The sequence below is a fragment of the Acanthochromis polyacanthus genome, chromosome 5, assembly GCF_021347895.1.
Source record: "Acanthochromis polyacanthus isolate Apoly-LR-REF ecotype Palm Island chromosome 5, KAUST_Apoly_ChrSc, whole genome shotgun sequence".
Taxonomy (NCBI): domain Eukaryota; kingdom Metazoa; phylum Chordata; class Actinopteri; family Pomacentridae; genus Acanthochromis; species Acanthochromis polyacanthus.
The window spans coordinates 27,096,067-27,122,194 of NC_067117.1; the positions used below are offsets into that span (position 1 = coordinate 27,096,067).

A 26,128-nucleotide genomic window follows, 5' to 3' on the forward strand; every position below is an offset into this window, starting at 1 on the left:
CTTCAGAGCCCCTTGTCAGTTACTGTTTGCAGTGTTTAGCTGATGCTCTGATTTTGGGCTTGTATTCGACTGTTTCCACAGCTGAACTCACTTAGTCTGGCTGTTGCAACTAAATTTCCCAGTGGGGATCAATACACATTTATCTTATCTGTAAGTATCCAGAATCAGACAGATGACTTGCTTTATTCAACCCAACCGTCTTGGTGTGTGTGTGTGTCTTGGTGTGTGTGTGTCTTAATGTGTGTGTGGCGGCCAGGAGCTGCACACAGCCGGTGGTTCGGCTGCAGCGTCTCGTCCCAGCAGGGTGTATTCTTAGCTCTCTAAAACCCAGTAAGTGAAATGAGATTAGACGACACACACACACACACTCAGAGAGAGAGAGAGAGAGACACACACACACATAACCAAACCTCAACCACCACCACCCACACACACAAGATTAAGACTGAGCCCATGTGAAGCTGCTGCTGCTGAAGTCTCCTGTCTGTAACTTTTCTCTCCACATCTGTGGGTTGTGACTGAAAACAGCTCTGATGTCACATATTAACATACGTATTCACTGTCCTTCCTGCATACAAGCTTCCTTTTATTCATTTAAGCAGCTCTACTGTTGGAAAAAAGCCACTTTCAGACATTATATCATTTAAATATTATAATCATGACTACATAAAATTACAGTTCTACACTGTAGAACTAATTCTGACTGCTATGCGTGTTTCTATGGGGGTCTGTTCTGTTCTGTTTGTTCTACTAGATTCATAGTTTTGCTTCCCTTTGCATACACATACACACACACACACACACACACACACACACACACACACACACACACACACACACACACACACACACACACACACACACACACACACACACACACGCATATTATTCCATAGCCATGACACTGCTACATATTGTATTGTAACTTATACTCAGTTATCCCGTTGCCTCTGTTAATTATCTAGACAGATTAACAAAGTAAAGATGAGTTGGATTAATTTATCCTTAGATTACCAGTAAAAAGACTTAAAAAGTGCCTCAACAGTAAAGCTCATGAGCTAACCCTAACTTGCTTGTTTATTTGAGGCTAATATATTGTTTCCGCATGACTGGTTCAGACTTTGAAAGTGGACAAAAGACGTGCATGTGATTCTGTTTGCTGCATCACCTGTGACTTTGCACTATTACAGTATTAGGCAGCTAGTTAGATTCTGGAGCACCGTGATTATTCCTGAGGCATGTTGAACAGTGAATGGGCATAATGCAGGATTTTTTTTTGAGAACTGAGAACTTCCCGCTGTGTTTTGGGATAGGAAGCTATGAATAGATCAAAGCATCTCCAAACTCCATCAGCGACTTCCCTTTCATCGCTTTAAATGATGAGTTATGAAGGTGTTGCTGACAAGGAATCTCCTCACGACAAACATTTGTCTTAAGCACCTGCAGACACTTGCAAAATGCAGAAAGCCTGAACTGAAAACCTGAAATCAAGTTTTCGAGCCAATTTCATTAAGTTACCTCAACTTGAAATTATTTTTAATCCACTAAGATGGAAATTTGTGTTTAAATTACACACAACTTTAAGTTGATACAATTACCAGCATTATTATGTTGACCCAACCCATCAAAATCATATTTTAAAATGTTTACGTAAATCAGAAACATTTGGGATTTAAAAAAAAAATCTTCCTACTGTCCATTTAAATACATGGAAGAAACAGTTCTAAGAAGTATACAAATGTGTAATAAATTATTTCAAGCACATTATACTGGATCTGTAAGCTCATATAATGACATTTGAAAGGGTTTAATCTAATGTCATATCTAATATGTGTAAATGATGTATAATACTGATTCATGCAGAATATTGGAAAAGTGTTGCCACATTATCTTAAATATTTATTATATTATGTCTTCTTTTTTGCTCCTGCAGTGCAAATAATAGAAGTTTGCTCCTATCTTTAATATACTAAAGTAATGGACATGTCTCTACCAGTTGGACAAAGTTATCCTGTAGCTTTTAATGTTTAATGCTTTTAATTTCATTGTGAATATTAAGCTTCTTGGTACATGACATAAATCTCGCATCTGTTCTCATTCATCCCTTCATATGAATTAATATTCAGACCTTATCCTCCGCCATGTTTCTTGTGGCTGCAGCATTTTGAGCACAAATATTCTACATGTTTCCCCCATAATTCACTCTGACATATGTGGCATGTTTGGAAATTTTGGGACTAATGGACCCCGGCAGGGCTGATCATTCCACAATAAATAATCATATTTTTCCTCCCTATAAATGTTTTGTTATGTAAATATATATTTTTTGAATATCATCTTACAGTCTTCCACTTCTTCTTCTTCGCCAGGATCAGGTGAGTCATATAAAGTCCTCAGTGGTCTCACACGAGGCCAGAAAATGCTCCCTCACCTTATTATCCTTCTGCAATGTTTTCATCAATCAATACTGTGGAGCTGACATTTGTCATATTATTGGGATTTGCTGGTTTCGAATGCAGACATTTTGCAGCCAAGCTTTAAATAGCCCGTTGACCGCAGAATATTTGGTTGAGTGTGTGACAGGGAGAGCGAAGCGCTGCCAAGAAGTGTGTGCGGTTTGAGGTGTGTGTGTGTGTGTGTGTGTGTGTGTGTGTGTGTGTGTGTGTGAGAGAGAGAGAGAGAGAGAGAGAGAGAGAGAGAGAGAGAGAGAGAGAGAGAGAGAGAGAGAGAGAGAGAGAGAGAGAGAGAGAGAGAGAGAGAGAGAGAGAGAGAGAGAGAGAGAGAGAGAGAGAGAGAGAGAGAGAGAGAGAGAGAGAGAGAGAGAGAGAGAGAGTGTGTATATGTGTGTGTTGGACAGGAGAGGAGGGTGGCTGGGGAGGGCATTAGTGAATGGCTGTGCTATTGCATCCTCCCAGGAGACCTCTAAAACACACACAAGTCGCGTTTGCGCACACACGTTCGCACAAACACAGTACCTTAGCAGCGCAACGAACCCGCCTCCTTTATCCCCTAAAAAAAAAACTCCCATCTCACTGCCATACCTCTATATCCTCGCACCGCCCCTCCACTAAAGTCAGCGCACACGCTCTCTCTTCTGCCAGACGCGCGGAGGGACGGCGTAGTGCGAGGAGAGGCTGTGCGTATTTACGCTCAGAGTGCGTTCATGAGACGGGGTTGGAGAGCTGGAGAGACCGGGGCGCGCTGACAGGAGAGTCCCGCTGGTTTGAGAGTGGCACCAGGCAGAGGGTGACAAGAATTAAGTGAAGAAGAGGAACCGGAGAACTCTTTTCATTTTTTAAATTTTAACAGCCTGTACGCGCGCTCTCCCGACAATGCGTTAAAGCGCAGGAAAGCAAACAAGTTGACTGAGAAGAATCCACGCACAGCAGCCCCTGAGTTTTTATTTTCAGCATCCTCCTTGGTCTCCCTCTCTTCCCCCGTCCCTTCTCAGGGTGCACTGACAGAGGGAGGGACGGGAGAACCGGGACCGTGAAGCTGCGCGTCTCCCCCGGTGGATGGTCCACTGGATGCGGGACGATGGATTAACATCCCTCCCTGGACTCTGCCACTATTCTCCGCGACCCTTTAGTCCACCTCGGGATTATTTCAGCTCTCACCGGCCTCCCCCAGCTTGCCTCTCGAGATGACCGAGGAATATGTTTTGCGGTGCGTCCTGATGCTCTGCTGCGCACTCCTCTCGGCCAACGCGAGTAACTGGCTGTAAGTTGGACTTTTCTTACCGTGATTTGTCTGAGAGGACCACAGCTGCTGCTCTCTCACCTCCACGCCTCTAATTCACCTGTTATCTTCCTCATATATTCCTCCTCACTTTCACATCATCATCTCCTTTCTGTCCTCTTTCCCTCAGACTCAGTGGCCACTCAGGTTAATTGTTAACCACCACACACACACACACACTTTCACATACTTAATATCTTACCAACACCCCCCACTCAACCCCCACCAAGACCCTTAGAAAAAAGGAGTCAACTCACAAGTGAAAAAGCACACATTCTTGTTGTTAATTTAAGGCTTCTATATAGGAGAAAGTCCTTTTTTAATTTTAATCAGAAATATAATGTTGTTGTACTTTGCAAAGAAAAAAATGTTGATTACCCTGTGAGATTGAATAGCCACATTTCTCCTAAAGTTTGAAGAGGGAAAAAATTGTTTTGTTTCCTCCTCTGCGTGTTTCTCCAACCTAATTACATTCAACCCAGCAGTTCTAACTCACCATATAATAGTGTTGAAATTCCATAATAATGTAGGGAGAATTTTTGTGTAGCATTTTGAAAATTTGCAAGGATGAAACTGAATCATTTTTTTCTTTAAAGAAAACCAGAGCAGATTCAGACCCTATTAATATTTCAGCCAAAAATAACACTCTTGAAAAAAATATCTAATTAGAAAATGATAACTACAATAAGACAATATTAGCATATATTCTGCACATGCACACCACACATGTGTATAAGACCTATTATTAGCCATTAAAAAGTTCAACAAGGTCACTGAAAGCCATGCAGGAATATTATATAGACTTAAGTATTTACTTTGGGGGGAGTTCAGGAGCTCCAGACCCCGGTGAGAATCACTCTCAGGCCGACTCTGCAGCTGAACTGCTCGGTGCCACCTCTTCCTGGGGGCCGGTTGGTTGGGTCGCATGTGTGTGCCTGCTCTCCCAGCAGCCTGTGGGAGGTGGTTAGGTGGGTTTCTACATTCCTCCGCAAGGCTCCGCTCCATTTTCTGCTGCCATTCATTCCTTGTTACCTTCAGCAAATTTACGAGCAGCGCTCATCATGTAAGGGATGACTTCTCCTCTTCTTGAGGCTCAGGTGGTCCGAACTGTACCCGACACTGGGGCTTATTATCGTGTGACAAATCGCTTTCAGATCTGTGTTTTTATTTCTCCATTTCCTCCTAATCATCGCTTTGTGTGACCTATAATAGTTTGTTGTGTTTGTGTCAGGACAGTGCTGCAGACGGCCCAACTGATACTGTTGACAGATTGATCAGAGTAAGTCGAATTAAAGCCCTGCCAAACAGCACTGCCTACCTTGAACTTTGTCACTGAGTGCAGGGTAATTGTGCTGTTTGGGGCTGAAGGCGTGGTGACAGCAGCACACAGCAGACATGTACAGGCAGGCTGCCGAGCTGCCAGTCTGCTCCACTGGATTACACTGTTGAGGCGAATCTGTGTGCACGGACTGCATGCGAGTCCACAATGCTTCAGCAAAGGTCAAAGGATGGGAAGCAGAATGTTGTCGTTAGCGAGTCGCCATAAAACATGCACCAACTAAACCTGTTGTGTGGCAGAGCAGTAATGATTTGACGGTTCATTAGTATACGTTGTCGTGATTCAAGTATGAACTGAACATCTCTGCTGTTTTTCTGCATTCATGTCAACAGTTTAAACTGTCATGAGTTCGGTGTGTCATGTTGTGTAGTTATGCATCTGATGTTTGTATAGCTGTAATCTACACATAGACTAAATGTTGTATTGAACTTACGTTGCCCACAGTAGTGTAGCTGATGTGTCTTTTATTCTGCCCTCTTTATGTATTTGAATAGAATGTAAATAATTGGGTCTCTGCATCAAAGCTCACTGCAAACAACTGCATAGCTAGTTGAACTGGATATAAGGTAATTTATAGGCTTTTAAGGTGGAGTTTGTGCCAAATTTTGTTGCATCGGATGTTTTCTGCTTATATGATCTCCTCCTAAACATGCTTCTCTAACTTTGAGAGATGTAAAATCGCTTTGTGAATTAATCGAGACAGACGTTCGACTATTTATCACAGCTGGTGCAGGTACCAGATGTGCTCAACCTGCCACATCTGCTCAGGCTCCTGCGCTTGCAGATGACGTGGCACGTTGTGATTGGCTGAATGTCAAAGGTGCACGGATGTTGTGTGTTCTACCATTTAACTTTTGATTGGGCTGTTGTTTGTACAGAGAAAGAGATGTGTAGTGTATCTAATGAAAAGTAACTGCCAAACTCTGCATGTGATTATTTTATACGCTACGTTACCATTCAAAAATTTGAGGTCACCCAAGCAATGTCATGTTTTCCATGAAAACTCACACTTTTATTCATGTGCTAACATAACTGCACAAAGGTTTTCTAATCATCAGTTAGCCTTTCAACACCATTAGCTAACACAATGTAGCATTAGAACACTAAAAAAAAAGTCAGTTAAGTTAATCACAGAAACTTAATCAGCAGCCGTTTTGATTGATAATTAATCAAAAATTCATCATTCATGTCACTTTTATAACAGCAAACAAAATTTCTTTAATGTTTGGGCTGTTAATTGAACTAAAAAAATGTCAACTTTATGATCTAAATTTGAGTTTTGGGTAATTGTGATGAGCATTTTACTCACTACAAGTTGTTAGAACAAATATATTCATACAAAATAGTAATGATAACTGTTAATCTAAATAATTTAGTCATTAGCAGCCTTAGTTCTGTTCAGGAGTTAGACGCTAAAACATAAATGTATCCCTGTACGGTTGTTAAAATCACCGGTTGTGACTTACAGCAGCTGAACTTGTCGTCGCGCCTCTCTTCTGCTCTGACGTCACTTTGAACCACAGCCTGAACCGGACGGTTTGTTTACTTCACCTGCTTGTCAACCTCCAGCCACGATGTAATCAGTTTCTCTCTGTGGCTGCTGAGTCATGTTTAGTGTCCTGGTCGGTGAGCAGGGATTTGAATGTGACTTTTTCATTAGTTTGTCCATCATCACCACCCTCCTCCTCCTCCTCCTTCTTCCTCGTCCTCCTCTCACCCTACTGGTTCTGCTGCACCTGCATAATGTATGTGTTGGGTTTGTGATTAATTTTTTCCTTTATTTGTGCATGTGAGCTGGCATCTCCCCCAATTACTACACAGACTGCAGAGGAATCACCTGACACATATATAGCAGAAACAGTCACTTCATTTATTTATACATGGCATTATTATTCTCCAATCTGGACACAAATAATGCATGGGGGGGAGCATATTATTGCAAAACTGTCAGTGCTCAAGAAGGTGATCAGATCAGCCGGACCACATTTGAAGGTGACTGTCAGCAGGAGTGAATGCATCTGTTTTGTTCTCACAAGCTGTAGTAGAATATTCTCGTTAAGTTGACACAATATTCAGGTGATAGTAGCAACGTTAGCTTGACAGTGGAAAAACAAAGGAGAACCCGTACAGCAGCATAAATCCGGGTATCATTTGTTTCTTTTATATTCAGCTGAGAATCCAGAGTCATTTATGTCTTTTATTTATTTATCCAACAAAAAATAAACAGATAATGGTTTGGCTTTGTATTTTAAATGCCATGTTCAAATCAAAATAAACCCTTTTTCAGGCGTTGAATACAATGACAGCATTATTGCTTCATCAGTCTGTTAAAGCGATGGTGTTCTGTCATTTAGACAATAAATATAATAAGAAACAAAAGCATAAATCTGCAGACTAAATCTAAACTAAAAGCAGCTTATCAAATGACAGCCAAGTTTATTAAACATAGAAAGATTTTGCCCATGTGTGATGATAATAAAAATATATCGACAGCTGCGATGAAGCTCAGGACTCGGCCTGAGGCCGACTGCTATGCAACTGTGTGTGACGCCTCACCTGATGAGCTTACTGAAGTTCCACATGCAGAATTCACACAACTCTTGCTCTTTGGAGGTGCTCACATACTGTAAATCCTGCTGCTGTCTGATGCTGCAGGTGTTTAATAAACTCAGAGGAAAGACTCCAAACAGCTGGAAGCAACAAACTAAACTTCATTTCCCCCTAGCCTTTAGTCAAAACCAGGATTACATTTAATTTTCAAGAGTCTCAGCAATCTTTCCTGTTCTTCCTCATCGAGGTAAAATTTTATTTTTATGGATATTTATAATACATGGAAAATTGTACAGCAAAGTGAATGATAAATATGTGATAAGCTTTTGGCATGTAGAACTGTATTTTTGTATCTTTGAAGATTTTGGACCAATGTTAGTGATAGAATGTGTAATAAAAACCTTTCCTAAATAACTTCAGACAACTTGAAGTTTATATGATATTTCACCTGCCTGTTCGTTAATGCGACTGCATGAAGTTCAGACTTGTGCCATGTTGATAGTGATACTGGGTCCGACCTAGTAAGATTGTCATCGACCTTTTTAAAGAAAAATAATTGCTCATTTAGAGATGAAGATGTTCAGATGCCATCAGACTAATGGAGAGGGATGTGCATGTGTGTGTCAGGATGGCCGAGCAGTCTAAGGCGCTGCGTTCAGGTCGCAGTCTCCCCTGGAGGCGTGGGTTTGAATCCCACTTCTGACAACAGTTTTCTTTAACAGCAATGCAAATTGTATTTGGGTTTGAATCCAGATGATACTTTATGACTGCTGCTTAGAAGGTTGCACCACCACTGCTGGGCGAGGGATCAATAGAGTATTTAAAAGAAAAAATGTTACTGAAATCTTTATGTGCTGCTCTTGCAAATTTGCTTACGTGATGGTGATGTATACCTGTTTTAATATAATATGAACATCAATAACTACGTTTTTTAAGCAATGTTCTTAATTTGCGTGAATAGACACAAAACTTTTACAGAAAATTAGAAGCATATTGTTGCCATGGATGCAGCGAGTCCTGTTTGATATTTAATTACATTATGTAAAATTAAAAATTGACAAAATACCTATTAGCAAGTTCACTATTGCTGCTGAATGTGATGTGGTGACAACTATTTCTGGATTACTGACAAAATCTTAAAACCTGACGATTCTCAGGGCAGGTTCTAAAGCATCCCGATTCCTTCCCCAGTTACACTCACACACAAAACACTTTGGTGATGACTCTTCTTCTAGCACCAGCTTGACTTTAGCATTTCTAATTTAAATTCATATGTACCAACAGATTGATGTGTCCCAATACATCTACGCCCCACTCAAGTTCAACCACTGACCTTTCTTTTTCCAACATCATTTGACTGATATTTTACTTTGTTCCAAATACCTGAAAATGTACACACATTTAATACTAAATAGCAAAAATTAGAATGATAACATGCTAAATTAAGATATTGCACAATCATTATATCTGGTAAGGTGTACTGACATTAGCGTTTAGCTCAAGCATGTCTAACATGTCAGTGTGAATATTCTCAAGCTTGTTTTTACTCATAGAAGTTTTTTTTTGCCTGTATTACCACTCTACTGTACATCCCAGTGGAAACCCCAGTGGGTGTTAATAATTACTGTCACCACCACTGAGGTGAAATACGGATTACGTCAGACATCTGGCTAAAGACAAAATGCTCTATTTCAGTTATTTGTTCAGTAAAACTGTCATGAATTCGCTCTGGAGAAAGGATTATAATCATTATTTATTGGCTGAAGGAAGCACATGCCCTTTGACATGTAGAAAGAGTTGAGGATTTGGATCAAACATCCTATTCTCAACATGATGCAAGACTCAGAGATGCAGAGAAACAAAAGTATGGAGGCTCATATTAGAAATGTTCTAATATAAACAGAATAATTAGGATTTTTCCATGCTCCTACTGAACATGTCAGTCCAATCGTGGCGGTCCATACAGTATCACACATCCAAAGCGCCTTCCTTTTGTTTTTCAGTTTCTTTCCGAGTGTGTTGGTGGGTGCGTGTGCGTAACAGTGTGAACATATATGTATACGTCCTGGACTACCATGGTGAGGTGCTAAAGAGATGGCAGCTGATGGGTAATCAGAGAAAGCAGAGACCTTGGCGTTGCGGTACATGCTGGCGCCTCACACGTCTTTTACACATTCTCCCTCTCAAACACACACACACATATGCGATGGTGGTAAAGCTGTGGCATGTTATTTTGAGCCCTCCTGTCAGCAGACTGTGTACAATTATCGTGGCACACTCGGAGCTGTGGGAGGAATCGCTCAGGGTGACCAGATTACGGCCAGGAGTCAGGCTGAAGGCTGGCGAGGAAACACCAGGGCTGCTGAAAGATGAGAGGTAGTCCTAGCAGATGCACAGCGAGGTGCATGGGGAGTTTTTTAGGAGACATAACATACCCTTGGAGGTCTTGTGTTCCTAAACTGTGAACAGCTGAAGCATTTTTTGGAATTTACGCTACAGCTTCTGTTTAGTCCATTGGCTGTTGAGCAAAATAAACAAGGCACAAACAGGGGTTTTCTGTAATTTAAAAAAAACAAAATGTCTCCATCGTATGCAGAACCAGTGGTGTGTGTTGGTGTTTGGAAACAATAGGAAGTTAATTATTGTGTTTCATCAGTTGCAGCAGCAGGAATGACTGACTGACTCATAGCGTATAGAGGCAGTTAAGGTATTTCAAAACTCTCAGAGCCACAATTTGTAAGAAAAAAAAATGACTCCCATGATATACATGTTTTTAGATTCAGTTTGATTTAAATTTTCTGTGAGCATCATCATCTATAAAGTCCCTCGCAAACAGAAAAATTATGCTCTTGCTGAGAATTTTTAAGGTTTTCTTCAGTAGGTTGTAGGTGCCCGTACATTTATGCATAAAATGCAAAAAGGAACTGCTAACATCCATCCATCCATTCTCTATTCACCGCTTTATCCTCACTAGGGTCGCGGGGGTGCTGGAGCCTATCCCAGCTGACTCGGGTGAAGGCAGGGGACACACTGGACAGGTCGCCAGTCTGTCACAGGAACTGCTAACAGTTATTTAAATTATGCCAGTTTGCGCTAACGTGTCTTCGATTTCCCTCCAAAGATGAAAAACGTAAAGGATATTTAACTTATGCCAATAAATATGGCTTTTGAACCATTAAAGTGACTACATTCATACATTTCAGCTTAATCTTATTACAAAAAGAGGAGTTTTAAAAGTGTAAAAGTTGCACTTCTGTTCAGCAGTGATTGGTTAGTACCACACTTAAAATCCATTTTAGCCTCATACATAGAAAGCTCTTTTTACATGAACTTTATGTACAACACAACACACAGGTTCCACACACGTGTGTTAACTGTGTAAACAGTAAGCAGGAGCAGTAAATGGTGCATGCCCAAACCTGCCTTCTGCGCATGAATGATGTCAGTTTTACAAGCAAGTTTATCTTCTTATCTATGCAAATTGAAAATACCAAAAATGTTTCTTTGAGGTTGTAGAAAATTCATTACAAATGCAAAGGTGTCAATGCAAATCATCTTTAGCATTAAAATTGTCAAATCTAAATTTAAAATTGTATGTTAGACACTATCACTATATTAGTATTATCAATCAATCAATCATAATATCAAGGCAGTATTTTGGTCCCCTACAGGCCTTCTTCAATATATAATTCTTAAAAACATATCTTACCATAGTTTTTTTTAATTTAACAACTACAGTCCACAAAAGAAGTATTCGCCCCACTCGGAAGTTTTCCTTTGTTTTTCACAAGAATTTACAACACAAAAATGAAAGTGAAAGTGAAAATTGAGTGAAAACAGATTTCTACAAAGTAATGTGAACTACTTAAACACACAAAATGTAGCAATTGCATAAGTATTCACCCTCTTTGAGGTGACTCATCTAATTCAACACAGGTGCAGCCAACTGGTGCTACAAGTGACACAATTAGTGAAATGGAGATCAGTGCAGTGGATGTGTCTCAAGTGAGTCACTGGTGAATCAGTACTTCTGGCTGTAACTACTGTATGAGGACAACACAATACTCCAAGCAACTCTGCCCGGAAAGGTCAATGAATAAAATTAGTCAGGGAAAGGATACAAAGAAAATTCCAAGTCACAGAATACCCCTTGGGGTAACAGTGATCCATCATTCAGAAATGGAAGGAACATGGCACAAGCGTGAATCTGCCTAGAGCAGGCTGTCGTCAAAAAAAGTGAGTGATCATGCAAGAAAAGGCTATTATATTTCAACTAGGATCCAACAGAAGGCAGGTTAGAGATTCTGAAATCAATTAGAATAAACTTCTTTATTTTAATTCGACCTAAATTGAGCTTTTTGACCATCAGACCAGATGGCAAACAACAAACTTCATCAAAAGCACACCATTGCCACCTGAAGCATGGCGGTGGCAGCATCATGATGTGGGGATGCTTCTCAGCAGCGGGCCCTGGAAAGCCTGTAAATGTAGAGAGTCAAACTAATCAAGCAAAGTACAGAGAAATCCTGGAAAATGATCAAATGCAGTCTGCAAAAGAACGGCAGCTGAAATCTGCCAAAGCTACACAGAAATGGTTTAAAGACAACAAGGTGAACGAGACCAGCACTAAGAACTAAGGGTTTTCAGTTTGACTTTCTTTTGTAAATTCTTGTCAAAAACAGCCAAACATTATTGATGATTCAGTGTTTAATAACACTAAAAGGGGAAAACTTCCAAGACTGAATGTCTTTTATTGGTTCCACAAATGATAAATGGACTGCACTTTCATATCATGTTTAACCTGAATACAGACAAATTACTCATCTCACATTTCTTTGTCAGTAACTTAACATGTTTATGCAGCTTTTAGCCATGTTTAGCCACTTCTACCCCTATTAGCTTACAATTTGGTTATTTAACTGGCACATAGGCTATGCAGTCCAACCTCCCTGCTCTTATCAGTGTAAAAACAAGAACAAAAAACAAATTCAGACAAGCTATTTGTACCAGAAGCAAACAAGTTACCTTTCTTTAAGTAGAAATTAGACACCAGTTAATTAAAGGTGCTGTATATGTCGTTTAGAATCACTAGCTGCCAGGGCAGCAGCATGTCAGACTAAAACAAGTTTTATTTACAGCCCACAGAGGTGAGACACTCATACGCTGGAATAAAATGATTGCTTATAAATTCAGAAAATGGCGTAGACAAAATGCACTGTTACTTTCACGAAGCAGTTCAGGAGGTCATTCTCAGTTTCAGTCAGTGGTTTCAACGGGAGGGACTCACATGCACTCAGTGTAACTTCACACCCTAATAAGAACACCATTATTCCACTATATCTTTGCATCGTAGATAGTTGTTTGCTGCTGTGTTTATGTTCAAAATCATGCATACTGTACCTTTAAATAACATTCCTATGTCTGTCTACTATTGCAAATGCTAGAGCCTCTCATTTGCAGTTTTTTTTGTGATATGTCCAAACACCTGTTGAACTGATGCATTGCCATGGAATTTGCTGCATACATTCATGCTCCAATTGGGATACATCGCTTTGCTAATCCCTTTCCTGTTTATACAGCATCACTTCAAAGTTTTCATTTGTCTAATACTTTGGCTCATGATCAAGTATCTGAAAAAATGATGACATTGTTAGCATGTTATCATTTACTACAAAACACAACTTTGCCCAGGTGCAGCCTCACAGAGCCGCTGTAGACTCTTTTAAAAAGCGGTAAACAAAACAATGGTCTTCATTTGTATCTTCTACTATGTTAATAATACATTCTCATTTAACAGAGAAAGGCACGTTTTGCTTTTCAGAAACTTTCCAAAGAATTTCTACTCGAGAAAATAGATGAAAAAGTTGCACTCCCGCAAACACATAATGATGTTTTACAGACATATAGAGACTTGCTTGCTCACGAGCTGATACGATCATGCATGCCTATCATCTTTGTCCTACCAAGCCAAACTACACAAACTCATCAGGCCACCTTGGTGCTGCAGCGTGATTCAGTTTGTACCAGCTCTGGGTCGAAGGTTAACAAGCTAACCAGCTGACTTTACCTAAACCCAGGAACGGCCACAGGTACACAGGAGGGGGAATCAGCTGCAGTCGAGTCCTACATTTAGAAATGATCAGCTGTTCACAGCTATTGTTTCATAAGTGCGACAGATCGGAACTTTATAAAGACACACACACTCTAAATGGCTCCTAGCGTTTGGGGCCACAGCACTAACACCAAGCAGGAGGTTAATTTCATGGCTTTTACTGCCTCTTCCCTCAAGTGTGTGTGAATGTGTGTTTTTGTGTGTGTGTGTGTGTGTGTGTGTGTGTGTGTGTGTGTGTGTGTGTGTGTGTGTGTGTGTGTGTGTGTGTGTGTGTGTGTGTGTGTGTGTGTGTGTGTGTGTGTGTGTGTGTGTGTGTGGTGTGTGTGTGTTCTTGTACTTGCTACATGGTGAGTACCATTTTCTGCATTTAACTATCAAAGTGAGGACATTTTTACAAAGTGAGGACATTTTGGCCGGTCCTCGCTTTGAAACAGCCATGTTTGAGGGTGAAGACTTGTTTTTAGAGAACAGGTATGAATTGAGGTTTGGTTAGGGTTAGGGTAAGGATTAAGTTTAGGCAATCAGTTGTGATGGTTAAGGTTAGGGTAAGGCTCTAGGAAATGCATTACGCCTATGGATGTCCTCACTAAGATAGAAGTACAAACATGTGTGTGTGTGTGTGTGTGTGTGTGTGTGTTTGTTTGTGTGAGTGAGGGTTGTGCTGTTGGCAGAGTATGTTATTTTTAGGGGGAAATGAGCTCTAGTGGAGCCAGCAGCATATAAATACACCCAGACACACGCGTGGGCAGACAAACACACACACATAAACACACAGAGCTGCAGGCCGTTCAGCAACCTGGTCATTGAACTCATCAGACTGTTTCATCTCTCGGCTTCAACACTTTCTCCTCATCTCCCTGCTCCACCTCCACCGTTTTGTCTTTCTTCACTCTGACTTTAAATGATTTCCTCTGAACTTTTACCTCTTTCTTCCCCTGAAGTCCCCACTATTTTTTTTTAAATCTTTTATTCTTCCCACGGAATTACATTTATTTTTTATACTTTCATGCAATAACCCACATATCTGCCCATTATTGGGTTTCTAAACCAGCTTTTACTTCTTATTTCATTATGTATATTTTAATCCACCGGCAGATATCCATCATTTGAGAAGGGTTACATTTTATAACTAGAAAGCACTCAGAGAGTGCAGACCTCCGCCAAGGATAGAGAGGAAAACAGGAAACCCATGCAGTAAAGGATCATAAGCTGGAATTGAACCTGCGTCTCTGACACAGTTCTGTTTACGAATCACCTTCTTAACCAGTTGAGCTATCTGGACACCTTGTTCCAATTTGTTGGACGACATACTAACCTATGATGTTTTTGTCATATTTTGGACCACATACTACAACATACTAAAAAATTCAAAGTGATTCAGAATCCAGGATCCTTTACGGATTGCCACCAAAATTAGATCAGCTCTTCCTCTTACCATAGTCTACATCCCCTCAAAATTTCCTGTGAATCTGCCCAGGCGTTTTTGAGTTATCTTGCTAACAGTCAGACAGACAGACAGACAGACAGACACACAAACGCCGGGTGTCACATAACCTCTTGGTGGAGGTAATGATGTACTCTTTTGAGTCAGGGGAAATATTTATTTGTATATTACTAAAGCAACTGCTGGTTGTCATTTCTAAAACATTTATAATTTATGTTTTAAAATATCTTTTTCACTATATTTTCATTAGATTGATAGGTTTTCATGTCATTCCATGTATAGCATGGCATCAACAAGATGTGTCCAACATGCGGAGTAATGTCATTATATTATTCCTACAATAAGCATACAGAACATCCATGTGTATTCAGTTATGATTAAGACCGGATGAAGAGAGATATTTGTTTTTTGATTTTAAATAAATTTACATCTATATCTTAAACCAAGTTTTTACTTATGTGTGCAGCAAGTAAAGGACCCTGAATGCTTCCCAAATCTCTGCACTTAGATGTTGTTATCCTTCCATTTCTTCATGTTATGTCACTCACCAGTTAAGTGCACATAGTTAAGACCAATGCAGTCATTTGTAAATCAGCACTGTAAGAAACTTACCAGCTTGAAGATCAGAATGTTTAGTTTTATTGTAGTTGATTCAACTAAGTGATCATTTTGTGGGATGCAGCTTGTTTTGTACTTAATTATATTGCATTATACTGATGCCATTTCTATTATTTTGAACACCAATTTATGACTACAGAACAAAAACGCTTCACTGTTGGATGTGACAACAGTTATATGCTGCACACCATTTTTTATACTGGGAGAGAAAAATTTATGTTTTAATTGCCGTCCATTTGTTTAAAAGAAACCAACTAACAAGTAGGTTAAATTCACTGAAGATGTTGACCTGGTAAAATGCAACAAGCAGAATCCGTTGTAGGACCTTTGCAGTCAATGCACACAGTTGATCACAGATTATAAAGATAAATCTTCAGTGTAGTCTTACTTACTATAATTATACTTACTTTAATGGAACAAAAATCGAACAAAAAACAGACAAACTCATATAAGCTGCGGATGAATGTTGCCATGTCAGTATTAAGCTATAAATAAAACTCAGAACCTGCTACTTCCAATAGAATTAACAGCAGAATTGTGCATCATTAAGGTGGACAACATTCCCCAGCAGCACCACCAGTGCACATATTAAAGCAAAAAGAGCCTACAAAATTATTGGTGGATTTGTCATCTGTGCAGCGCATTGTGTATATCTACACACACATAACATTTGAAGAGACATCTATCAGTTTAACACAGATTTTTGCTGACAATCTAAACAGCATCTGCATAATCAATCAATATAAACATTGATTGTAAACCCTGAGTGAAAAATATTTTTACAGTATAGACTTTAGAAAACAAACTGTACCATTTGTTTTGTTTTCAACATTATGCTTTAATGCTGGATGTGTATATTGTCTGAGAGAATGTCATGCTAACATGTTGATTCTCAGAGAGTAGTTTAGAGGTCAAAGTTTACAATGTGTTTTAATGACGTTGAACTTTCCCTTGGTCTTCTTTTGCACCTGTGACACAGATGAAAATAGTTCCCCAAGTATTTCCATGTGCTGTATAAGATTCACAAATGTAAATATGATTATATATTGCACTGTTATGTAAATATATATTTAATGATATTGTGCAACTTACTGAATTAATGAAAAACCAGCAATTAATTGAACAGTTTCACAATATGCCTGTTAATTTTTCACCATTTCCAAGAAAAAGTACTGCACACACAATCTGGTTATAAAAGAAAGATTTGTATTCATAAATCACAAATTATGATTATCACAAATTAGGATGATTTGTACTCTCACCAATTTTGTATTGAATATGTGGACAAATATTCAGATCCAATTAATCAATATCCATCCATCCATCCATTCTCTATACACCGCTTTATCCTCATTAGGGTCACAGGGGGTGCTGCAGTCTATCCCAGCTGACTCGGGCAAATGCAGGGACACCCTGGACAGGTCACCAGTCTGTCACAGGGCTACATATACAGACGAACAATCACACCTACGGGCAATTTTACAATTATCAATTAACCTCAGCATATTTTTGGACTGTGGGAGGAAGCCGGAGTGCCCGGAGGAAAACCCACGCATGCACAGGGAGAACATGCAGAAAGAGCCCAGGCCCACCCCGGGATTTGAACCAGGGATCTTCTTGCTGCAAGGTGGAAGTGCTAACCACTTACTCCACTGTGCAGCCTCCAATTAATCAATATTTTACACTTAAAACATATTGTACACTTAAACCTTAGTTCAATTTTTAATGCTCATAAATCACATGCAAATCATTTTTGTACTGTTTTTCCTTTGCATCAGGTCTCGTATCACTGTTTGCAGACATCACTCACAAGCTATTTGCTGATTTTTAGACATGCAAACCTTTAAGTGTAAAGATGCATATCCCAAATGTAAATTTCTGAAACTAAGGGGAAAAAATTCCTGATTTTCATTCAAAATCTCTGCCATTATGGAAAAATCCCGCAGCCTTTTCTTGTACTATGTATCCAAACATGAGGCTCATGAGTCCTGTGGAACTATGCACACAGATTTAAAGGCTTTTCTGTCTATCTGTAATCATCCAGGTTGTTTATTCAAGAACTTGAGCTTGAACAGACTTGACACTGACTATTCAGAGCGCTCTGATTATCTAAATTTAAAGTAGAGAGGTGCAAAAAGGCAAACTGAGAGAATAGTGCCCTCTACAGGCCACTATCTGTTTTACATACTGAAGGTGTCCACTGCAGAGGGGACAGGGAGGGTTAGCTCAGGTCATTTGTCTCTACTAAGACTTCCTGCATGCTCTCTTCCAGGAGTGCTCAATGTAAAGGTTTATTGTTTGAGTGTTCTTTTTTCTGTTTCTTTTTTTTTTTTTTTTTTACTTCAGCTTCATTTTCACGCTTTACAACATTGACCTTATTGCAGAATTTCTTTGGCTGTCGTAAGACCTGCACGCAGTGGTTCAGTATAAAAGATTTTTTCTTGCTGCTCCCCATCCATGCTATATTTACCTGTCAGTGTGTACCTCCGCTGTGTGGTCAGAGCTGGAAAGGCAAACATGAGGATATTTTCATATAAATACACATTAGAGATGATGGAGGCTCGGAGAGTGTGCTGCAGTTTGCAAGCATTTATGTCATTTTGTGTGAAGAGGTTTTAGTGAAGCACACTACTGTCCCACAGATGTGTTCAGCTCTCTCCTGTCTCTACTTCCTTTTTATTCTTATTTTTAGCAGACTGTGTAGTGGATGAATGAACTTGTCCCACCACTATTTTTAACACTTCACTGAATGAAAATATGATCTCAGCCCAGAAATGAGCGCTGGGTACATTTTTGAAAGAATAGTTTGATTCAGATTCATAGAAGTAACAGCTGTGGTAGTTTATGGTTGAGAGATCTGGAGGAGAACCTGCTTTCAGTTTAATGACTGAATCCTGATTCTTGTTTGTGACCAAATATGCAACAATTAGGAACTAAAAGTAAAGTGGGGATGCTTTCAGAGATAATGCCATGAATAGTCTTATTTTCATGTAATCAGATACAGTAAGAAATGCAATGAAGACGGAAATAAATAATAATCAGATCAATGTTTGGTACTCAGCAGGTAGATTGTTCCAAGTGTCTTGGAACATTATGAAACTGACCCCATAATGATGACCCAATGAGATCAGGGCTCTGTAGGGTTCAGACCATCTGCTGCGGGTCCCCTTGTTCTTATAGCTAAAGATGATCCATGACACTGGTTGTATGTTTGGGTTTGGTCACCTACTGCGGAGTGAATCTGAGACCATTTGGACTCCACTATGATGGTGTTGCATGATGGGTAATAATTTAAACATCTAAAGGGTCTAAAATGTTGGATTTGAATCATGCAGTAACTCAGGCATTCTTGATTCTTTCGGTGCATAGCTGTAAAGATCTACAAGATATACATTTAGAATGTTTTGTTGTCTAACAAGAATGTTCCTGTGTATTTTCCAACTGGTCTACATCAGGTTGGACCTTTTCAAGAAATGGTTGATCATCTTCAGTGAGATAACAAGAGCAGACAAAGACAGATATTCTTTGGCAGATGGAACAGATGGAAAGCCATCCTGCAAACATCCATGCCATAAGATGTTCCAGTGTGGATTGCTTATTGTGATATTGGTTAAATCAAGTTCAGCCAGTCTGTGGTTTAAAAGAGTCCAGTGAGTTCCTCCAATGCTGAAGTATAGGTAGACTGGACACCAATTATCATGTCATGTTTGTTTCTTTTAACTGTTAGTCTTATCACAAGGTTGATTTTTGTGGTGTTTTCCTTGTGGGAAATCAGTCATCGTAACATTGTAGTAACTCCCCACGTGAAAGTGCTTCACCCAACACAAGCTTCCACTTGTTAGTATTTTGCAGAGACACAGTCTCAGCATCCTTGGCTTAGTCATATCAAAGATAACTGGAATTGTTTAGAAACCGAAAGAAGCCAGAGAATCTTCGGAGCTGTAGTGGAAAGCAAATAGACTTCTCTTTCAGGTTGCTGAGATATTTCACCTCTAATCCAAGAGGTTTTCCGCCGTTCTGACTGACTGATGCAGAGTTTCAGATGTTTATAGTCACTACAGATCACTTAACCTAAAAGAGAAATCCAGTTGCTTTCTATTGAACCTCCTAGGAATGCCCTGACCTGGATGACCGAGAAATACACAAACAAGCCAGAGTTTAGTTTTTCCCTCTGTAGCAGAATAATGAGATGCAAGCAGAGGCGACATATGAGTTAATTCACAATACTGACTCATTTTATGTTGATCCACTAGCAGACGAATTCTCTTTCCAATATTACACCAATGAAATTTGAATACCAGAGATGTGATTAATGAAGTTGCAGGATTCAGAAGCGATCTTTTGATGGGATTTATCATTTTCATTATGAGATAACATGCTGTTTGCTCTCTTTAGAATTATCTATTGTTTTCAGTGTGTATGTTGGTTGAGGGGGGGGTCTCTGAGTGGGAGGTATGGAGCATTCCACCTGAACCGTGGTGCGTTCACAGGCTGCTGTGTATTTGTGTTGCATTACAAGTCGCAGCCTTCACAACCCCACTGGCTCCAGCAGGCTTAGGCCCCTGGGATTGAATCACGCAACCACCAGAGGCTGGAGAAATGAGAGGGAGGGGAACGAGGATGAGATGTGGGACAATAGTGTGTGTGTTGTTTTGTCCTTGTGCGGGTTGACTCCTCTGTAGAGGTGTTTTGTTAACCTCATCTCTGGGAAGCGAAGGGCACACACAGCAGAACGAACAGATAAAGCAAGACGGGCCTGAAAACACACTCACCCGAGGCCTGCTGTCAATTTTTCCCACGCATGTATACACACACACACACATCTCCAGAAAATTACCTGAGTAACAGCTTATCCAGTGTTTATTAAATGTTTCCAGGGTGAATGTCAGGCCAGTGGGATGCCGTCCAGCTGTTTGTGTCCTTGTGTGTTGGAGGTGCAGCCGGTCAGAGGAGCAGCTTCCCGCTGTTGTCTCGCGTTTTTCTTCATAGAATTTTTTTATTTTTTATCTCTGTCTGATGGTCTCCCAGCTGGATGCCTCGACCTGAGTGTAGCGCCCTGCCCAAGGCTACGCTAAAAAACAAAGAGGGATCAAACGCCGCACATGGCTTTGATGAAAACTCTCGCAACTGCAGTGGAGCAAATCAGAGCAGGGCAGAGCTGAGCTGGACTTGATCCGCGATTGGAGGGGAGAGAAATAACAAATATAGACGGGAAGCTTCAGGCTTCCCCCAGCAGTTTAAGTGTACTGCAGCAAAATACCAGAAACATTTGCATGCAAAATTGTGAGGATTTAATCATGTCATTTCTGTGTTTTTATGTCAGTGTTCCACACGGTGAAGTGACTTTTGCTGACTCTTCAGTGTTCAGCTCCCTCCCAGCTGGTTAAAACACTACTTTTTAACTTTTCAATGCAAAGCCCACCCTTTTAAAAGTCAGCACTGTGTCATTTTACCAATGTTTAACAGTACTGTGTTATATGTGCATCATCTGTGTGTCTGCTGTCTGATATTGTGTTATGGTGTTATTAGCAGATTTTAGTTTGATACTGTTGTATAATAAACATTAATTACTAACAATATCAAACTGGTTCTATGTACAAATCTACCCAAATATCATGCTTATTGCTTTCCACTCAAGTATTTCCATTTTATAATATTTTGTGCCTCTGTTTTTCAGATGGAAATAATGCACTTTTTGCTAACATGACCTTATTGGACAGCTGTACTAAATTTACTTATACAATGAAAACCTATGACTGAGTTACAAAAATGCAGGTGTTATGTATTATGTCTCACTGGACCTGCTCAGGTTGGAGTTGTGTGAAGCTACATACGCTGGGAATTTATTTTCGGTCACTGTGTTCCAATAATAATGATAACTTTGTACTTGTCCTGCAACACAAAAGGAAAGACTCTGATGTTTCAAATAGCATCTATATATATATATATATATATATATATATATTTTAATTTTGGTAGACATGATAATTAAATATAATAATAATAATAAATCTTATCTTGCAGACAGAAAATATTTTAGCATTGTGAAGGTGGATGTTTTATAGGAGCACTGCTAATTTTGATGCTTTCTGTACATATTGCATGTTATGCTATACTGCACTGGATCTTTGCTACTTTTGCTCAAGTAAAGGATCTAAATACTTTTTCAACCACAGCACATTTAGTATGTCAAAGATGAAAAAACAATCTATCACAAAAGTTAAACAAGAAGTAATTATACCTCAACAGTCGCACACACTCAGATTGTCTAATGATGACATCTCTGACTGAAAAGAATTATGGAAATCAAAGGCAGAGTCCTTGTGCCAGGATACTATGCTAGAAGTTTTTACAAAATAATTCCATTGCTGCTTACGAATTCTTAGCTGCTGCTGTGATCTTGGTGCATTGAGTGTTTGGACTGAAAGCTATGTTGATCAGATTAATGTCCTTTTGTAAAACTCTCATATCCACATATAGGGTATAGATAGGTTTTCCAAGGACCTAATTTCCAGTGTTTTGGACCAACAAACATTTCTATCATGCAGCTTTTAAATCCTGCAAAAGTTTCTGTCACGCTAGCACTTTTTCTACAAAGAATCAAAATTAGTTGATACTAGAGCTGCTTCTACTAATTCTGAAATATAAAGCACAGCAAATACATACCTGCTGGCTGCAAGAGTGAACAACACAGTCTGCATGCACTCCCACCATCTGAGGAACTGAAGACCCAGTGGGTTACTTTAATTTTTGATATTAATGTAGGAAAATATTTAGTCTTAGCACGTTGGTATAACATGGTCATGTTAGCCATGCTAATGTGGCTAACCTTTGCTTTGAGAATAGGCCTACATGTCAGGAAGAGCCCTGTGTGAGGTAGTTGCTGATGGGGCAATCAGAAATGATGGAAACTTTAAGACAATTTTGAAACAATTGCTCGGTTATTATGGTTTCATGTCACCTTGAGTTTCAGTGTGACGTAAACCCAGCCGGTGTTAAGATCTGTTTGCTTCTCTTCTGCTCTCTGTGCTCATATGCACTCTATTTAAATGCAAGCAAAATCGCAATTCACAATATGCAACCAGCATGCTTTTCTAACCCACAATCCTCTGCAAAAGCTACACCACATAGTCTCTAGCACGAGTACAAAGCGATGTGTGCTTGAAGCAAAAAAGACATCAGAGGAAAGAATTGCAACCTCGAAAAAGCCCAGGGTTTTCTTCCTGAAGGGGGCGTGGCCAGCAAACATTCATCTGTATCACTGAAACGGGCCATTTAGAACAGGGTTGCTAAAATGAACCATCTCTGTAGTATGTTGAGTTAAATCATTAAGACGCATAGTTTTATGAATTGCTAAATAGAGACACAATATTCATCCATCCATCATCTATAGACCGTTTAATCCTCATTAGGGCAGCAGGGGGGCTGGAGTCTATCCCAGCTGACTTAGGGTGAAGACAGGGGACACCCTGGACACCACTTTATCACAGGCCTATATATAGAGACAAACCTACGGACAATTTAGAATTATCAAATAACCTGAGAATATTTTTTTGAACTGTGGGAGGGAGCTGGAGAACCTGGAGAAAACCTGCCCATACACAGGGAGAACATGCAAACTCCATGCAGAAAGATTCTAGGAAGGCGTCAAGGCCGGGACACAAACCAGGGATCGTCTACCTGCAAAGCAAAAATGCTAACCACCAAGTCACTGTGCTGCTGGGGCTATGGAACCTTTAAATAATTTTAGTGGAAAATATGTTTGTCAGCTGTTTACATGTGCAGCACAGATATTACAACATTAGCATTTATAGTTGTTGTTTTCATGTTAGGTTAACAGTAGCTGTAGTTACCCCCTACATTCAGTTCTTAGAAATACTCATCAGAGCAGCTTTAAACAAAAGAATGAGGTCAAGACGGAACGGATGTGACAGAGATGTGATGGAGTGGCAGAAAGCAGCAATGAGACTGGATGGGAAAAAGAAAAGGAACTCCATAAACCAGATGAAGAGATAGATTATCTGAGGAGAAGGTCACACAGTGGGTGAGAGGAGGATGCTGTATTCTCATTATACCAGCACAATTACAAATAAGCACCAAACATAACACCAAACTTTCAGCACTACAACTTTGAAGTTTAGGAGTGTTTAAAGAGCCGAGATGTAGACCTCAGCCAAGCTTAGACAACACAGTATAAATAATCAGGGTGTCATAAATCCATCTTTAATATTAATTCTGTCATCTGCTGTAAAACATTAGTAGCATGACTTTGTGCTGTGTGAGAGTTTTGCCAGTAATCTGACAGCAGAATTCTCTGCAGTCTGGTTGTGTGCCATGGTTTGATTGAGATGGGCAAACAGGGCTTTACAGAGGTATGTGTGGTCTTGGGAACTCATAACTCAGGAACTCATAAAACAAGCTTGAGAAACCTTAAGGAAATGCATGTCTACTTTTACAGAATAACAGTCTAAAAGTTAATTCTATTGGAATTTGCCTTTATTAAGGGCCAGTTTGATATTCAGTCTCTGTCCAGTGCGTACACAGGGAGTTTATTCTTTCATAGTAAAATAGCTCTGTTACCATATTCAGTCATTTGTCACTGTCGTCTTGGAATTATTTTTATACTGTTGCGTCCTTATATTTGGTATATTGTGTATCCTAAAGCAGTGAAACATGAACTGAAAAAGGCTCAAAGCAATAAGATAATTGAGTCTTGTACAGATGGAAAGTGCAAAATGGTCTGATTTTTTTCAGTGTAAAGAAACTTGTCCTTCCGAATCTTTCAGTTTCCTTGAATTAAATGTTTGCAAAGGTTAACTGTCCCTTTGTGTTTTGTTGAAAGACATTTGTTTCGAAATTACAATGTCAAGGGGGAACTTTACTACAAATTAGGAATTATCATATCCTGCTGTTTTAGAAAAACTCTGATGTTTTTAGACTCAACATGCGTTTAAAGGACGTCTGAGGACATTCAGAGTGGCGCAGACGGCACAGAATCAGAGGAAAGTTATGAGTAAACCTATTTCTGTAAAGGTGCAGCTGGGACTTGAGATATGAGTCTGAGGTGGAAGTGGTCCGGTCAGACAGCGGCCTCACATTGTAGGCAGTGTGTGTGTGTTTGTGTAGTATCTCCCTGACCTGGCTGGCCTGGAGGTGGCAGCTGTGATAAACCACTTTCCCTCCTCTCAGCATCCAGACATTCATCCAAAACATTCCCACATCATCACAGACTCAAAGCCCTTTAATAGCCGTTTTAAAAATTCAATCATCTGTGGTTTAAAAGGGGAATTCAAACAATAAGTTTTGCCATGGTGATGAGAGTCTGTTCCTTCTGTCTCGCTTGTATCACTTTTGCCACTTTTTTGTCACATTGAAACATTTCAGCTTCTTCTAATGGATTTTCGACAAAACTACTGCACACTAAGGAGAAAATGTTGTGTTTTTATTTGTTTGTCAGGTACCTGGCCAAGCTGTCGTCAGTGGGGAGCATCAGGGATGAGGAGACATGTGAGAGGTTACGAGGCCTCATCCAGAGACAGGTACATATGAAGATACAAATACCCCTCAGTGGGGCTAATCCAGTGCTTGTAGAGGCTTTTATTCAATATGTAGGATCACCTGGGTTCAGACATGGCAGTGGGCTTTTACAATTTATAAATAAAGAGTTGTAGAAGTGATGTGAAAGATTGAAATGTTTGGATTTAACCTCATCACAAGCAGTGTTCGGTCATTGCAAACTCATGTTTTGCATTCAAATCTTGTTTATATTCTCCAAATTTATTAATAATAAAGATTTAATGATAAGATAAAGCAAGCTATTGCTGCTGGTCAGTGAGGAATAAAATCATTTTAACAACCTTCAATTTAGAATAACTAATTGATACTTTTGTTACTTGTAGAGTGGACTGCTTTAATGCATACAAGTCATTCAAAATGCCGCTAGAATATTGATGAAGCTCAAGAAGTATATTTTCTTTTAGTTGTTTTAGTTCTTATGTCTTTTTACAATGATTTAATCAATCACTTTTAATTATTCAATATGAATTAAATCAACCCGTCTCCACTGTTTTTGATAAATGTCTTGGATGTTATTTGGCTAGATTTTATACTTTTAAATTTGAATAACCTTTGTGTATGAAAAGGTGTTGTATAAGTAAATTTGTTTGCTTGCTTAAAGCTAAGTAAAGGGAAAAGTGAACCCTTAGCTCTATGTTTAGGGATAAGGGAATTTTTTTTATTTTTTTTTAAAAACATCAGTCAACTATTAATTAAGTTTTGGAAGTGCCAACAAGGGAGATCATGGTGTCAGTTTTGGAAAAAAGCAGCA

The 26,128-nt window shown here is 39.5% G+C and overlaps 1 protein-coding gene and 1 non-coding gene across 2 annotated transcripts in view; both read left to right on the forward strand.

Annotated features, from left to right (window-relative positions):
- Nucleotides 1-3,086: 3,086 nt before the first annotated feature.
- Nucleotides 3,087-26,128, forward strand: part of wnt4 (wingless-type MMTV integration site family, member 4) — a 28,752-nt gene continuing 5,710 nt past the window's right edge. Inside the window, exons 1-2 of the mRNA XM_022194246.2 lie at nucleotides 3,087-3,720; nucleotides 25,259-25,340. Of these exons, the coding sequence (XP_022049938.1) occupies nucleotides 3,644-3,720; nucleotides 25,259-25,340 (159 nt within the window). The 5' untranslated portion in view covers nucleotides 3,087-3,643. The remainder of the gene's footprint in view (nucleotides 3,721-25,258; nucleotides 25,341-26,128) is intronic.
- On the forward strand, nucleotides 8,250-8,332 carry trnal-cag (transfer RNA leucine (anticodon CAG)). The gene has a single exon. It is a non-coding gene; the product is annotated as a tRNA-Leu (tRNA).